Here is a 14,541-nt window from a genome sequence, read left to right as displayed (position 1 = left end):
ACTGCTTCATTTATATCTGTTTCATTTACCCCACAAAGGACCATATAACTGATATTGCCCTAAAAAATCAAAATCATCAACAATGCTCTTTGAATTGTCCACTTTAGCATCAGAGCTATTCAAAACAGAATTTGGAAATTCAGATTCATAACATCTATTCTGAATAATATGACTAATTACTTTCCAAGTCCACTGAATGTTATTTTTATCTTTGAATATTTTGTTGTTATATTCTTTCTTATATAATGGAAATCATTTTATTCTTATGCAACTTGTATTTTTCTTCACTTTCACTGGATCTCAGGATCTAAAAATGTCTTATAAAGTAACTTGTTTTTCTTTTTGCACACCCCTTGCAGACCTGTAGTCATCCAGGGCTTTCCTTTATATGTATCTTTCATGCAGCACTTTTTAGTAGGACAATGTTTGTCAAACAAAAATGCTTGGTAGGTCTGATTGAAATCGACAACATATGCTTCCTCCAACTTTGTAATTTGTAAAGTTCATCTTTAAGGCCTCAATTCGTTTCTGGTGTCCTTCTCTTACTAATTTACAGGAAGGACCACAAAAGATCACAAAAGATCACGAAAGTAGGACGATGATCACAAATATCACTTTAAAGGAAACCACTTTTTGCTTGATCATGAATACTGATGTTGTCAAAACAGAGTGGCACTTTCTCTAATATTTCTTATGGTGAAGAGCCAGTGGTTTCATTTGCAGGGTATGACCAAATGAGATTTTTCTTTTATAAAACAGCGCCATCTTTTGGACATTTATGAGAGCTTGTAAACAAACACGTTAATGCATCACAATACCCTCGATATCAGCGCTCATTGGATAATTGTGCATCATTCCTAGTATTTTAGGACCTATGTATGTTCTGCACGGTTTTATACAGTCTCTCTGTGTTTCCTGTGTGGTCAGTGACACAATTTCGCCTCCTCCTTTCCTTTGTTACATTTATTAGTATATATTTTTATATACACGTATTGCAGATACGTCTAACGGAATGACAGCATCCTTCAAACATTCATAAGGAGGCTTCACAGATTGTAGAAACTGGTGGAAATTTGTCGTCGGGGCTAAAACAACACACCGATCGGACTCGACCCCTGGTTTAAACCACGTTGTAGGTGGAGCTTCAAACGCTTGAGTCCGGTTCCGCTCTCGACGCCTGTGTGTGTGTGTATGTGTGTGTCTGAGCTCGCCAGTGTGATCGTTTGATTAAGGTAGAAATGAAATGAGAGAGAAGAGCCCCCGTTGAGGAAGTGAGATGATAACATAACGGCGCCTGTACTACAACATTTGCCTGTGTCTTCGCTCCCTGGACTGCAATGCCTCCACAACGAGTGTTCACCCTGCCGCGGCAGCAATCTCTGCTCCTGCCTGCGGTCATCAACCCGTTTGTACAGGACACAAAACTAACCAAAGCTACTATAATTAAAGTGAGTATGGTATTTAAGCGTAATGCTCGTGTAAATGCAAGCGTTTGAAGAATGTAGCCATCGCTTATAGAAACACGGCAGCGGGCACACCGCGGTGTTTTCATCTGATGTGCGAGATTACACCCACAGGCTGCTGTGTAGCCAGGGCCTATAATCTTCTCCAACGGGGCTTTGACAATCGGCTTGTAATGCCTCGTTATATGCAGCACAAACAATGAGAGCCGTTGTGTGCTTTCTAGAAAGCTGTCCAGTGCTGTGGATTTCCACACAGCTGCATATTTCTGTTCTGTGGAATGTCAAAAGCCAGGGTGTAGTTGACTCTGACAGCAGTCTTCCCTTCATGGTATAGGCCTACTCTAATTAATGGTGTATATCTATGTACATCTCTCCATGCAGTGTGTCCTCCTGGGAATCTTCCTGGTCCCTGTTCGCGCCATCCTGTTGTCTCTGGTTCTCATGGTGACATGGCCAGTGTCTGTCATAATAACCTTCAAGCATCCTCTGAAAGGAGCTGTGGAGCCAATGAAAGGCTGGAGAAGGTAACAAGGATACATACATCATCCCATTGCACCACCACCTCCCACAGAGTCCCAGACTGCCATCAAAGGCCATGGCCTTTTGGATATCAGACACACATAATTGCTTAGAAAAATCAAATCATTTAAAAACATAGCACAAAGTGTATCTCGCTGCGCCTTCTTGCCATCAGTTTGGTTTACGTACACATTACATTGAATTTTTTTTTTTTTTTTTTTACTTGGTTTCTCAAATACATTGAATTTGGCTTAAAATTGGAAAATTACCCAGGCTAGGACATCAGTTTTGTTTTACCTACTTCAACCAGTTATAACATGTGACCATCATTTTGTCACTGTATTTTAAACTTCACACATAAAGAAGGCGTTGGCCCCAGAACCTGTTTTGTTTTTTTATTGCATGTAGGCCTAAATCATCCCATTCAGTGCAATTAAACATTAGCTATTGTTGAAGAAATACATTAAGATTTAGTTAAAACATATCGAGTTTCACTATATTAAAGTAGACAGTAAAGCACAGCAAAGGCAGCATATTCTCAAAATAATGGTTCCTGACACAACTTGAAGAATGTGCAGCTGCTCGCACTTCTGCCAAATCATGCTTCTCTAGATCCTATCTGCACCATAAGCATTACTTCAGCTCAGTTCCTGTGAGGGGCCTTAAGGGGAACCGAAAACTAAAAAAGTGATTCATCTCTTTATATACCAACAAACCTTTCATCATTGAATGTCTATTTTTTATCAGTATTGGAATGGGCAATCCAATGGGACATAATAGACACTGTATCGATTTAAAGTAGTTAACATGTCATACTTTATATATCGGCATATATCCATATATGTAAAGTTTCTTGTGGCTGGATTGCAGTATTTCACCTGTGAGTATCAAACAGAGTGCAGCATTTTTAACTGTTGAGTTGTGCAGATAGTAGGTGCAGCACACACGAACATAATGCACAGTTCTGCAGTTGACAGGAAAGTTCTTGTGACCTTAGACCTCACAGCTTTTTTATGTGAGTATGACCAAGCATGCTGTAGGTAACAGAAACAGGGGTAAGCTTATCTTCATATATGGTCATATAGTTCACCCATTTATTGCTTTCCTGTTAACGGCCTGGTGGTTAAAGCACTCTGGTTTCGGTTTTAATCTGATTAATAAATAGTAAAATTTCACAATAAGATTAGTGTTTGTTTGTTCTGTTGAAATAGTCACTCAATTAAGTAATATTTGTGATGGTAAGAATGAATCAAATGACTCCAAATAAAGTCAAAGTGAAACTCCCTAAAAATCAACTACCAAATTTGTAAATGATAAATAGTTTTCTGGTAGATGGGCATAAAGACCAGTACATTTTAGACTTGTTCTAGACATGTGGTGAAAAACTCCAAATGCAAGTCCATGTTGCTCTGAGCCTTCTGCATATTTAGGCAGGCAATATCTTGTTCACTATAATTTTGTGAGATGACAGTATGACAAGATGTTGTTGAACTTCCTGTTATTAAGCTTCCTGCCACATTCAGCAAACAGATTGATGTAGCTTTAAATATGCATTGGTTTGTAGGTTCACAGTATAGTGTGACTTCCTACCCTTACTCTAGATTATAAGGAAGTAACTGCTAGCGGGAAAATTCTTTGCAATTTTAGGGTTACAGAAAAGTACAAAATGGTGCAACCTTTCCTGTTACTCAAACATTCATTCAGTCCATTTTTTAAAAAAAACAAGCAAAAACACTGACATTTCGGCCCCTGGCACATAATAGTGCTGAAGTGATTACGATCAACAAAGAGGGCCTAAAGAGACATGCAGGAGATATATCTAAAATAAATATTCAGCCAGAAGTATTCATTTGGATTTTATGCATTTCTAATTTAATAATACCTCATTCAATAATCTAAAATGTTGCGGTCATTCCCAGGTTCATGTGTCAGAGGATAATGGCTGCCTTGGGGAGAACTTACTATTTCTGCATGGGCTTCAGAGTGGTGGTCAAGGGCAAGCAGGTCAACAGCAGTGAGGCCCCCATCCTGGCTGTTGCCCCCCACTCCACCTTTTTCGATGGGATTGTGTGCATTATTGCAGGCCTGCCCTCTACCGTCTCCCGTGTTGAGAACCTGGCTACACCCATCTTTGGCAGTGAGATGTTTTTTAGTTGCTATGTTGTTTCAGTACAGGGAAGTTGGCACTTAAGTGTTTATATGTACTTTCTTGTTCTCTCAACCTTGTGTGTGTGTGTGTGTGTGTGTGTGTGTGTGTGTGTGTTGTGTGTGTGTGTGTGTGTGTGTGTGTGTGTGTGTGTGTGAAAATACAGAGGTGTGAAACTTGAAACCCCCACAGAGCTTTTTATTTAATAACACACATAATGATGATATCATCAGTAAACGACTGTTTAACAAAATGGTCTTGCTCTGTTGAATGCTAACAACATCATGCAATTAACCAAGACCTGTACGAGTAATAAGTGAAAAATATGACAAAAGCCAATGTATGGTTTAATTATCTAAGTGTGTACACTACATTCACATATAGTATGTGTTTTGCTCTCTCTGAAGGGTTTGTGCGCTGTCTCCAGCCAGTGCTCGTGTCCAGAAAGGACCCAGATTCACGGAAGAATACAATCCAAGAGATTGACAGCAGAGCCAAGTCAGGAGGCCGCTGGCCTCAGGTCTGTTACAACACACCAAAGAAAAAATCCACATATACTGTCAGTGTTGTCTTCTGTATAGTTGCTAAGAAAACATTGAGCTTGTCAGCTAAGAAAACCAAAGAGCCATTACTCAAGATGCTGGTTTGTCTTCACAGTTTCCTTTGTCAGTTTTTGAGTCCCACATTCTATGAAAATGCCTCTTCTTTAATACTATTAATACTTTACTGTGACTTTGATACTAATATGCATACAATGTCAATTAGAGTTTTTCAGAAACTTGCTTTGCATACTGGTGGCTTTAGATTATCATTGCCTACTTGAGAAAAGTTATACAGCATGTGATTTTAAGATTTACTAATGATGTTTTATTCCTCAGGTTTTGATATTTCCAGAGGGAACATGTACAAATCGCTCATGTCTTATCACTTTCAAACAAGGTAAGACCTAAAAGTCTAATGTAATGCAAATGTAGGTAGTATTATTTTGCAACAAAGCATACTCAAGACAAGGAAAATGATAACAGACAGATGAAGAAATCAAAAAACAAACAAACAACCATTTACTAACAGATTCATCTGTTTTTTATAGCAAATTTAACTAATTTCCACTTCACATATCTGATCCACTGAGCAAAAGGGGCTACACAAATGAAAGAACACTTGATACTGCACAGTTCCATTCATTCACCATGTGATGTGGTTTGTGCTTTGACTGGTTGTTAATGGAAGTCCACAAAACTGGTTGAGTGATGCGAGACAACGGGGATATCAATTTTATAAAATCACACAGTTCTACACCTATTCAGCTTTCATTCACTTGAAACGAGAGATTACAGTCTTCATGTTTTTTCTCACCACCTCTAGGTGCCTTTATCCCAGCAGTCCCCGTGCAGCCTGTGCTGATAAGGTATCCCAACAAACTGGTGAGTGACTGTGATTGTCATATAACATTGATATATTTTGGTGCCCCACTGCACTCTAAAAGTTTACACAAAAGATACATATATAGAGGCAGAGCCATATGTGAATGAGGATATACACACTAATCAACCATGAGTTTAATTTCCTTCCGGGCAAAACGCACAGATTGTCTTTAAACCTAATCTGAGTAAATTTAGGTATTGTTATCCTCCTCTTATATTTGCTGTTTCATTTGTTTAATTCCACCGACAGACTTTTGAATGCAGTCATTCACAGAGACGGACTAATGGCAACACTAGAAGCTTAACTGTATCACACACCCACCAGCTAACATGTAACTGTCTCATCCCACTCTTAATGTGTTATGAAGCATTATGTATTCCCCCTTTTTTTTTTCCAGGATACAGTGACTTGGACTTGGCAGGGTTACAGCTCGTGAGTATGCTTTCTACTGTTGTGCATCCTGAGTGGTTTCACCTGTAGAATGTATGTTTGTATGTCGATGCCTCCTTTTTCTCAGACAGTACCCTATCTGAACACAGTAACATAATTGCCTTGTACTGGAACAACTGTTGGTATTAGTGAATCAATACGTGTAACAGACCTTGCCTTGCTTGTATTATTTGCAGGAAGACACTGCTGCTTCTAACGCTGTGCCAGCTGTACACCACCGTAGAGATAGAGGTAACAGGCTTCCTGTTTTCTTAATAAAATGACTAAAATTGTTTCTGCTTTCTTATTGATATGTCAGGAAATGGTTGTGTGCAACTTGATGTTCATTCCAGGGTTTTACACAGCACCTTGTTTGAAATCTTTTAAAATTACTGCAGCTTTACTGGTGGTATCGGTGCCACTCTCTGCTATCGCTGCTGAAATATTTGGATTTTATGAAACTGTATTCAAAAGTACTATATCAACTGAAGGTGGGAGGTGTGTTTTCTGCAGGAAGGGATTCTGTTTCCACGGAAAGGTTTAGGAGATTGCTTTCTGCTTGACCTTTCCTGTGACCATTTTTTTTTTTTTTTTTTTTTATCTGGTTGCTGTTTTTTTTTCCAGTTCTTGCCGCCGCATATCCCCACAGAAGAGGAAAGGAAAAGCCCAGCTCTGTTTGCCAGCAGAGTGCGAGAAACTATGGCCAGGTTAGTAAAGTCACTGGCCTTAAGTGCACATTTTGTTGTAGAGCATGCAGTACAGCCATTACAAGTATTTGAATTAAAGACTGCACATGCAAAATGTTTGCTTACAGAGCTTTGGGAGTTCCAGTAACAGACCACACATATGAAGACTGCCGCTTGATGATCTCAGCTGGTGAGCTAACTCTGCCCATGGAGGCCGGCCTGGTTGAGTTCACCAAAATTAGCCGCAAACTCCAGTAAGAATATCTCACTTAAATACACTGTTTGTGTCACCAGGCAGAGAAATTAAGACAGGCAAATATAGGTTGAAGTGTTTTTTTTTTATTTTTTATATATTGTTCAGTATGACATACACCTTCCTCATTGTACCCTTCACCTAGACTGAAGTGGGACAACGTGAAAAAAGAGCTGGAGGGCTTTGCGGCCATGGCCAGCTCCTGTAGGGGAGGACGGATCACCATTGAGGAGTTTGCCGGATTCCTCAAGCTACCTGTCACCCCACCCCTCGAGGAGCTGTTTGCACTGTTTGACAGGGTGAGACACACGTGCTGTAAATAAAGTAATTTCTTTCCTAATAGTTTGCTGAATAATACCAGTAGAAATGACGGATTAAATACTGTTACTGTTTGTTGACACACAGCCAGGGTGTTGGAATACAGTAAGACATTGGCCCTGACACAACACGTAGGAAACACACCATAAATACAATGGCTGACAACATAATTTGTGACAATCTTAATATTAGGCTCACAGAATTACATGTTTAAGACATCACTGCATATCCTGTGTGTACCAATGAGAGTAAAAGTAAAATAGGGAAGGCATCATATTTTCTGTTCAGGATTTTCACTGCCTGAAGAGGAAACTATGATCAAAGCAGTTTGGCCTCATTCCCTGGTATGTCCGTCAGAGTTCTGAGTGGGAGGAGGATTAAAAGCATAAAAACAGCCTCTAACATGCAGTTCAATGAGCAAAAAAAGAAATCCCTTTTCTCAGAATATGTATGCATCATAATCTTGCAGTTATTGAGAGTTGCCATTTTTAGAAATCACTCATACTTTTGTCTATGTTTGTGTCCATCTATGTGTCTGTGTTTAACCATTTAAATTCACCATACTTCCTTTAATATTAAAAACTGTTGATATCAGACTATGTTTCTATATTTGTAAACCACAAAGGGTAAAGTACTATCCATCATAATAGTCTGCTTATTCAGTTACTCAGGCATTTTTTTTTTTTTGCTGTGGCTTTCACCCCCATCAGAATAGAGATGGCACCATCGACTTCAGAGAGTACGTTATAGGCGTGACCATCCTGTGTCGGCCAGCGAACACTGAAGACGTTCTTCGAATGGCTTTCCAGGTAGGACAGAAATGTTCTGATACAGCTCTTCTTCTACTGGGTAGGAAAATACAGTGCTGTATTTTAATGTACAATTATAGAGAGACACACAAGTGTATATGGTGGTATCCATTTTCCTTGAGCCAAAAAACAGCCTGAATTATCCAAGGCAGGTTTTCAGCACTATCAGTCATCATGCTGATTGCATTGACTCATGCATTTCCTGCTGATTCTTTTTTTAGTGCTTAATCTTTTTGAGACAGGATTTCATAACGATATTAATATTATAATAAAAATAAGTAGATTTCAAAAAGCACTGAATTTAAGCTAAGTCACCCAGCACTACCTTTAGTTGATATTAGAGCACAGCAGGCAGTAGCAGTACTACTGTGGGAAGAACAGAGGCAGCATTCAGAGAGGCTTGGATAATGTCAAGTTAACAATGTGTGTCTGTTGTGAAGAGCACAGAGTCATTCTGCTGGCCGTAAGGTCAAATGTGGTTTTGGACAAACAGTTCAAACAGTGTTTATGTAACATGACTGAAAAGCAAAAATGAATTTACCCAATTTTACATAAGCTTTATTTTTTATTTTTTATTTTTTTTCTATCACCGACTTTCCCGCATGCACACCTTAAATAACCTTTATTTTTCCTGAATGTGCAAATACCTGAAAGGCAAAATGCAAATTTCTCCCTTGCTGTCCTCTCTCATGCAGCTGTTTGACACAGATGAGGATGAGAAAATCACCCGAGAGGAGTTTACTGCTCTGCTGCGCTCCGCTCTGGGTGTGTCGGATCTAAACATGGCCAAGCTCTTCAAGGAGATTGATGCTGACGGCTCTGGTTTCATCACCTTCAGTGAGTAGACGCCGCCTTAAGACAAACGTCTAATGCTGAGCAACATTTTGGTCTTTTTTTATTTTGTATATCCACCACGGTTTTATGGAACGGGAATATGTGCAGTAAATTAATGCATACAGTATTTTATCATTAATCAGTTTTACTTCCTTTATCCCAAGTTGCACTGCTTACTCATGCTTTTCATTGTGCCTGTGATTCTTCAGGTGAATTTCAAAGCTTTGCCATGAGCCACCCGGAGTACGCAAAGCTCTTCACCACCTACCTGGAGCTTCAGAGATATCAAGCAATCCAGGAGTCGAGGCCAGGTGATCTGGAACTGGCTGGTCAGACCAGTTCAGGAGAAAAACAGGAAGACAGCATCTCTGACAAGAAAGATGACTGAGACGGACGACGACTGTAAACCCTGCTTGACTGCACAGACAGACAGAAAACTGTATTCACTGCACTGAGAAGGAAAAGGCTGTGTCCAGCGACTTTTAGCAAATTCAAGACATTTGCTACAGCAGAGCCATATTATAGGTCATGTGCTTGCCTTTGTACAGACATGGGTTTTAGAGTGCTTCTATTTTCAATTTTAGTGCCTTATAGAGATTTTAAAGAACAACTCCCCAATCACTGCACAACAAATATCTAATTGCAGACTATTTCCATCTGTAAAGATTTGTGTGTGTGTGGTGTGTGTGTGTGTGTGTGCGCACGCGTGTCTGTGTGCTTTGGTTAGGAAAAAATACAAAAAAACTAAAATAAATGAAAATCTAGTCAATGTTGACATGAAATTGTCAGAAAACTCATCAGTGTTTTAGTCAACTGTCTGAACCCTGCTGCCTTTAGAATTCTAATGTTAGTGACAGTGTTTTATGATGTACTTAAATATTTTCTCCTGATTATCGTAAACTGCCACACCATGTTTGTGTGATACACCATGCTCTGTAGCCTGAGCTTGCTACCCCTTGCTTGGATCGTAGCTTTGTGAACCTCCTTTGTCTTTGTGGTTTTCTGTAAATGAGTGGAGAAATTGCCAAACCAACACCTTTTCAAATATAAAGCAAAAGAGTCCTCGTGCTTCTGTTTTAGCGTATAATTAGTGTACAGTAAGCTTTATTAAGATCTCTCTAACCTGGCAACATGCAGATGTTCTGTATTAAGGCTATGCCTACCAAGAGCATACATGCTGTGTGTTACACTTTTTTCCAGCGCTCAGGGACACAGACCTTGTAAGACGGCTGTATAATTAGCCAGAGGTTTGCTTTGCATGTGTATCTATTTGCATTTCTACAGAAGATTGTTTTGCTGAGACAGCAGCGTATCTGCGCAGCTTTAAGTTTACTAAAGCAAATCAAGCAATGAAAATAGGGCAATTTGTGAGCAAAAAGGCACCAGTGCTTCTTCACAACATATTCCAGTGGGGTATCCTTTCAGATTAACTAGCACCAATGTTATTTATTTAGCAGGGTGGGTTGCAATTATGTGATTTTTTTTTTTTCCTTTTTTGTTAGCTCTGCAAAGTTCGCTTTTTAAAATAAAACAAGAATACAATTTTAACTCTTGCCTGACTTGTTTTTTTTATATTCACCACTTGCAATGACTTTCATGGACTTTGTTTATAATGAGTGAGTGCAGTGAATGGGCTGCAGCTGTACCTCTGGTTCTCTAAACCACCACCAGGTGCCAGCAGTTACCTATTCCAACTTTATAGCGTGTGTCTGTGTGTGTGTGTGTTTGTAGTCTGCTTGTGAGTATCAGTTTGAATTTTAAACCTGTTTTGGCCTGACCATCTTTTTTAGGTGAAGGCTCGACAGTGATGAGTTAGAATCTGATTTAATGGTGTGGCATGTAATGGTAAAGGGTGGAGAAATCACAGGTGTGTGTGTGTGTGTGTGTGTGTACATGTAATACGTAACGCAAACGCAATACTGTAGGTAGGTTTTCTGTGTATACTGAAGTTTTGTTTTTGTCCGATTTAACTTATGAATCCCTTTTGAAATGAATCATTAACGTTACATTTAATCGTGTGAACTCTGGAACAGAAGGCGAGGCGTGACATGAATGATATCTTAAGGAAAATAATTGCGTTATTATGACTTACGCTTTAATTGCTCAATTTGTCTGCATTACAGGATTGTGTGTGTTCCATTCCTTCATTTCACCTTTCTGTGACACAACCTGTTTCCACTTTGAGGTGGGAATGAGGCTGGATCATGAGCAGATACAGTATCATGTACCACACAAACTATCATTAAAGAACAATATAGACTGGCCATATGAAACCCACTGGGGAACAAATGAAAACATTTTCTGAAGGACTTTTTATCATGTAATGTTTGTTCTTGATGTGACTAAGCATACTCATGTTTATCTATGTGAATATAATTTCTCAAACTGAGTATTAAATGTCATGTAAATCAGTGTGCATCCAATAAACGTTTTCATTCATCTCCACAGTTTCACCCTTTTCTAACACATGAGTTATCAGTCCATTTGGGGCAATTTGCTTTTTCCAGCTCAACTGCTGTCAGGAGAGCAGTTCATCTGTAAAGAGGCCATAATGCTAATGCAAACCTAATATATGCTGTTCTAAATGGGCTACAACTTGCGTGAAAGTGCTCACACGCACACAAACACACAGAAAAAAAAAAAAAAAGAACAGCCTTGCTCCAAATGCACAGAGGTGGTTGAAATGAATGATGGAGAGCTGCTCGCTTCATTAAAAGCCCGCTGTTAGACAAAACTGAGATTACCAGCTGTGATTTCCACCTTCAATTTGTTTTAACCTTTTCAAACGTACAGAGGCTCATTTCATTTTAATCAAAATTGATGAGATGGCATGGAATCAATTAAGTCACATTTTTGCTGCGCTTACAACAGTGTGACTCCTCCCCTACCCGCACAGCTCCCGCTCTCCTCCTCAACTCCACACTCCTCCATCCTTCCTCCTTCTGCTGCATGGCTGTTGTATATTGCTGTATCCATTTCAGCCCTGCCTGGGGGGTGATCCTGTCGCAGTAGATTGTGGGAGATATGTGTTGGTAATCTGATTTCGTCTCCATAGGACCTGAGTGAGTGAGCAGCCTCTGTTTGTGGACCCAAGTTGGACACAGGCCTCACACGGATGGGGGACTCACTGTGCCAGGCAGGAAGGAAAGGTCAGAACCGACAGGCCTCGCTGTTAAACTGATGTGACACTGCTGTGCGCCTCAATTTAAGCAGGTGGCCCCGCTTTCTCCGGCGAAATGAGGACACGTCCTGTCTGAGCCCCACTCCGCAAGTTTAGATCCAGAAAGCCATTTATTTAACAAGCTTTACTATCGCATAGTGCTGATTGATTTGACTTATGAAGGGTAGATTCTGTACCCATCGTGTCAACCTTCTTAATTCATCTTTATCTCAAAGTAATTCTACTCCTCACTGAGCGTATGAACACATTTTTAACATCTCTATAAATACATTATATGCAGATTCATCCAAGCTTCAAGTTTTACCCGCTCTGCTACAAAACCAAAAGACGGCACTGCTTCGTCATCGGTGCAGTAGTAGAACAGAGGATTTTCAAAAAAGTTACAAGTGACTGCGTGGGCTTCATTAGCGCAAGGATGTTTTTGAACTGTTATGTAAGAGGAAGAAATCGAAGTTTTGTTGTCTTTATGTTCCTATAGAATGGGCTTTTCCTGCTTAGAACAACAGGATACCTGGGAGACCCCTCCTTTGTCCTGCATGACGAACATGGTTGTAGAGCTTCAAACATGCAGCACAGTGTGTGTTAACATGTGACTACAGGTTGGAGAAGTGTGCATAGGTAGTATAATAAAAGGTATTCTCACCTCACACATGACTTAAACAAATGTATAAGCTGTGGTGCTTACATTAACTGAAAACCCAAGATAACACGCTGGTCATGGTTCTATTAATCATCTACTGAATACTGAAGACATATTGCACATTATTTTATAGACATTTCCCTATAATTCATGATCTAATGGGTATTTTGGCAAACGTTGGGATGTCCAGTCATACCTTTGTGAGGGAGGATGGAAGAAGAAAAAGCTCAGTGCACCGAGTTCATTTAACTCTGATGGGTGTTCACTCCTATAGACACTGGCATGGTGTGGATTTTTACACATGTTGTTGTGGGTCCTGCACTCCCAAATGCACACCCACACAACACACACATCACCCTTGACTCCTGCAGTCTTCAGCGTGGAAAGCTGTCTCCTTCAGCTCTTCGGGGAGTTCCTCCAAACCTCATTGTTACGTTTCCTTATCGCACCAGATGACACCTTGTTGATTTTCTCTCTCCCATTATTCTCTCAGGAAAGTGATTGTTCCTCATTTCCCATGTGATGGTTTATAGGAACAGTGAAGGTCCTGGTGAGGGCAATGTTTGGGGGAAACGTATGAAACATCAGTGGTCTAACTGCGGTATCTGCACCGGTATCTGCCGCCCAGGTTTGTTTTCCTACTCAGTAGTTTGGGTGTTTCACATCTCTGTGTTTGATTCTTTTCCAGATGGTTTTTTGGATGACGGACAACGACTTTTCCTGTGTAATATTGAAGGATGGGTCAGTGTGAGGTTGTGATGAAGACTTTTGTCTTTTAATTTTCAGTCAGAATGGCCAAATAAAGTATGGGAGCATTTATAGATTCCAAACAGACTCAAGCTCATTTCTCTACAATCTGCAAGAGTCTTCGTTCGCAAGTGAGGGAAAGTATGATGTGTTACGGTGTTTATGACTGTACAATAATATGTCTTGTGCAACAGTTATATAAGGGAAAAATAGAAAATGTCCTTATGGAAATGTAAAATGTGTCTCTTATAGGAGAAGCTCAGTCTAAATCTTACTGCCAGACCTGTCAATCAATCACAGCCCTTTCTTCAAACACCAGTCCTCGTGCTGTCAAGCCTCCCTTTTTGTGCCCCCTAATTACTACCCTCCATTCCAACTCAACTTGCGTGCACCCCCCTATTGTGTTCTCCATTCATCACACACTTGGGGATTGAAGGGGTGTGACCCACTGAGAGATAAAATTCTTAGATATATAGATGCAGGAGACTGCCAACAAACCTGGTTATTATTTCAAGCATTTTGAGGACAATGGCACCACATTCTCTCACATGTTTGCTTTGGAGTACAGGTGTAGGTTGAAGCACATGATGAGGTGCTGCTGAAGAGTTCACTTTTCCTGGCCTGCACCTTTTTGGTGGGAATATCATACACTGCATTTCCCACATGTGCCGTTGTGCTGCAGAGAAACCGGACGTATCACTCAGACTGTAATTTCTTCTCGCTGAATGCATACGGCATGTAGGGAACAAGACTTAACATTGCTGAGGTGCTTAAATCTTTGCAGACACTAGCAAAGCCCTGAGAGAAGCTTAATGACACTCTGCCTTTCATGAGGCCTCGAGAGATTTAAAACCCACAGAGTTTAGAATGGGGTGCAGAACAAAACAAACCCCACTCATTGCTAATACCATGACCTGATTACCGTGTGGTAATGACCTGGTACTTTAAGTCCATGGAACGACAAAACAAGAAAATGCACATTTTCTTTTTTTTTCATTTGTGAGGATAAAAGTCCTTGATGTAAAAACATCACTCTTTAAATAATGGAATCAACGAGCACTCCTGGCTCACACATTATACAGCACGATCTG

The 14,541-nt window shown here is 40.1% G+C and overlaps 1 protein-coding gene across 1 annotated transcript; it reads left to right on the top strand.

Moving 5' to 3' along the window:
- The first annotated feature begins 997 nt into the window (after positions 1-997).
- lpcat2 (lysophosphatidylcholine acyltransferase 2) lies at positions 998-10,430 on the top strand. Its single transcript, XM_056381459.1, has 14 exons — positions 998-1,448; positions 1,845-1,987; positions 3,902-4,119; positions 4,536-4,648; positions 5,007-5,067; positions 5,494-5,552; positions 5,951-5,985; positions 6,180-6,234; positions 6,607-6,689; positions 6,797-6,922; positions 7,067-7,220; positions 7,950-8,048; positions 8,744-8,885; positions 9,092-10,430. Exons 1-14 carry the CDS (start codon positions 1,338-1,340, stop codon positions 9,268-9,270), a joined length of 1,578 nt encoding a protein of 525 aa, XP_056237434.1. The 5' UTR covers positions 998-1,337; the 3' UTR covers positions 9,271-10,430.
- Positions 10,431-14,541: the final 4,111 nt, after the last annotated feature.

This window comes from Seriola aureovittata, chromosome 1, assembly GCF_021018895.1.
Source record: "Seriola aureovittata isolate HTS-2021-v1 ecotype China chromosome 1, ASM2101889v1, whole genome shotgun sequence".
Lineage (NCBI taxonomy): Eukaryota > Metazoa > Chordata > Actinopteri > Carangiformes > Carangidae > Seriola > Seriola aureovittata.
The sequence above is the reverse complement of the archived record's forward strand: the minus strand, read 5'-3'. Positions and strand labels throughout refer to the sequence as shown.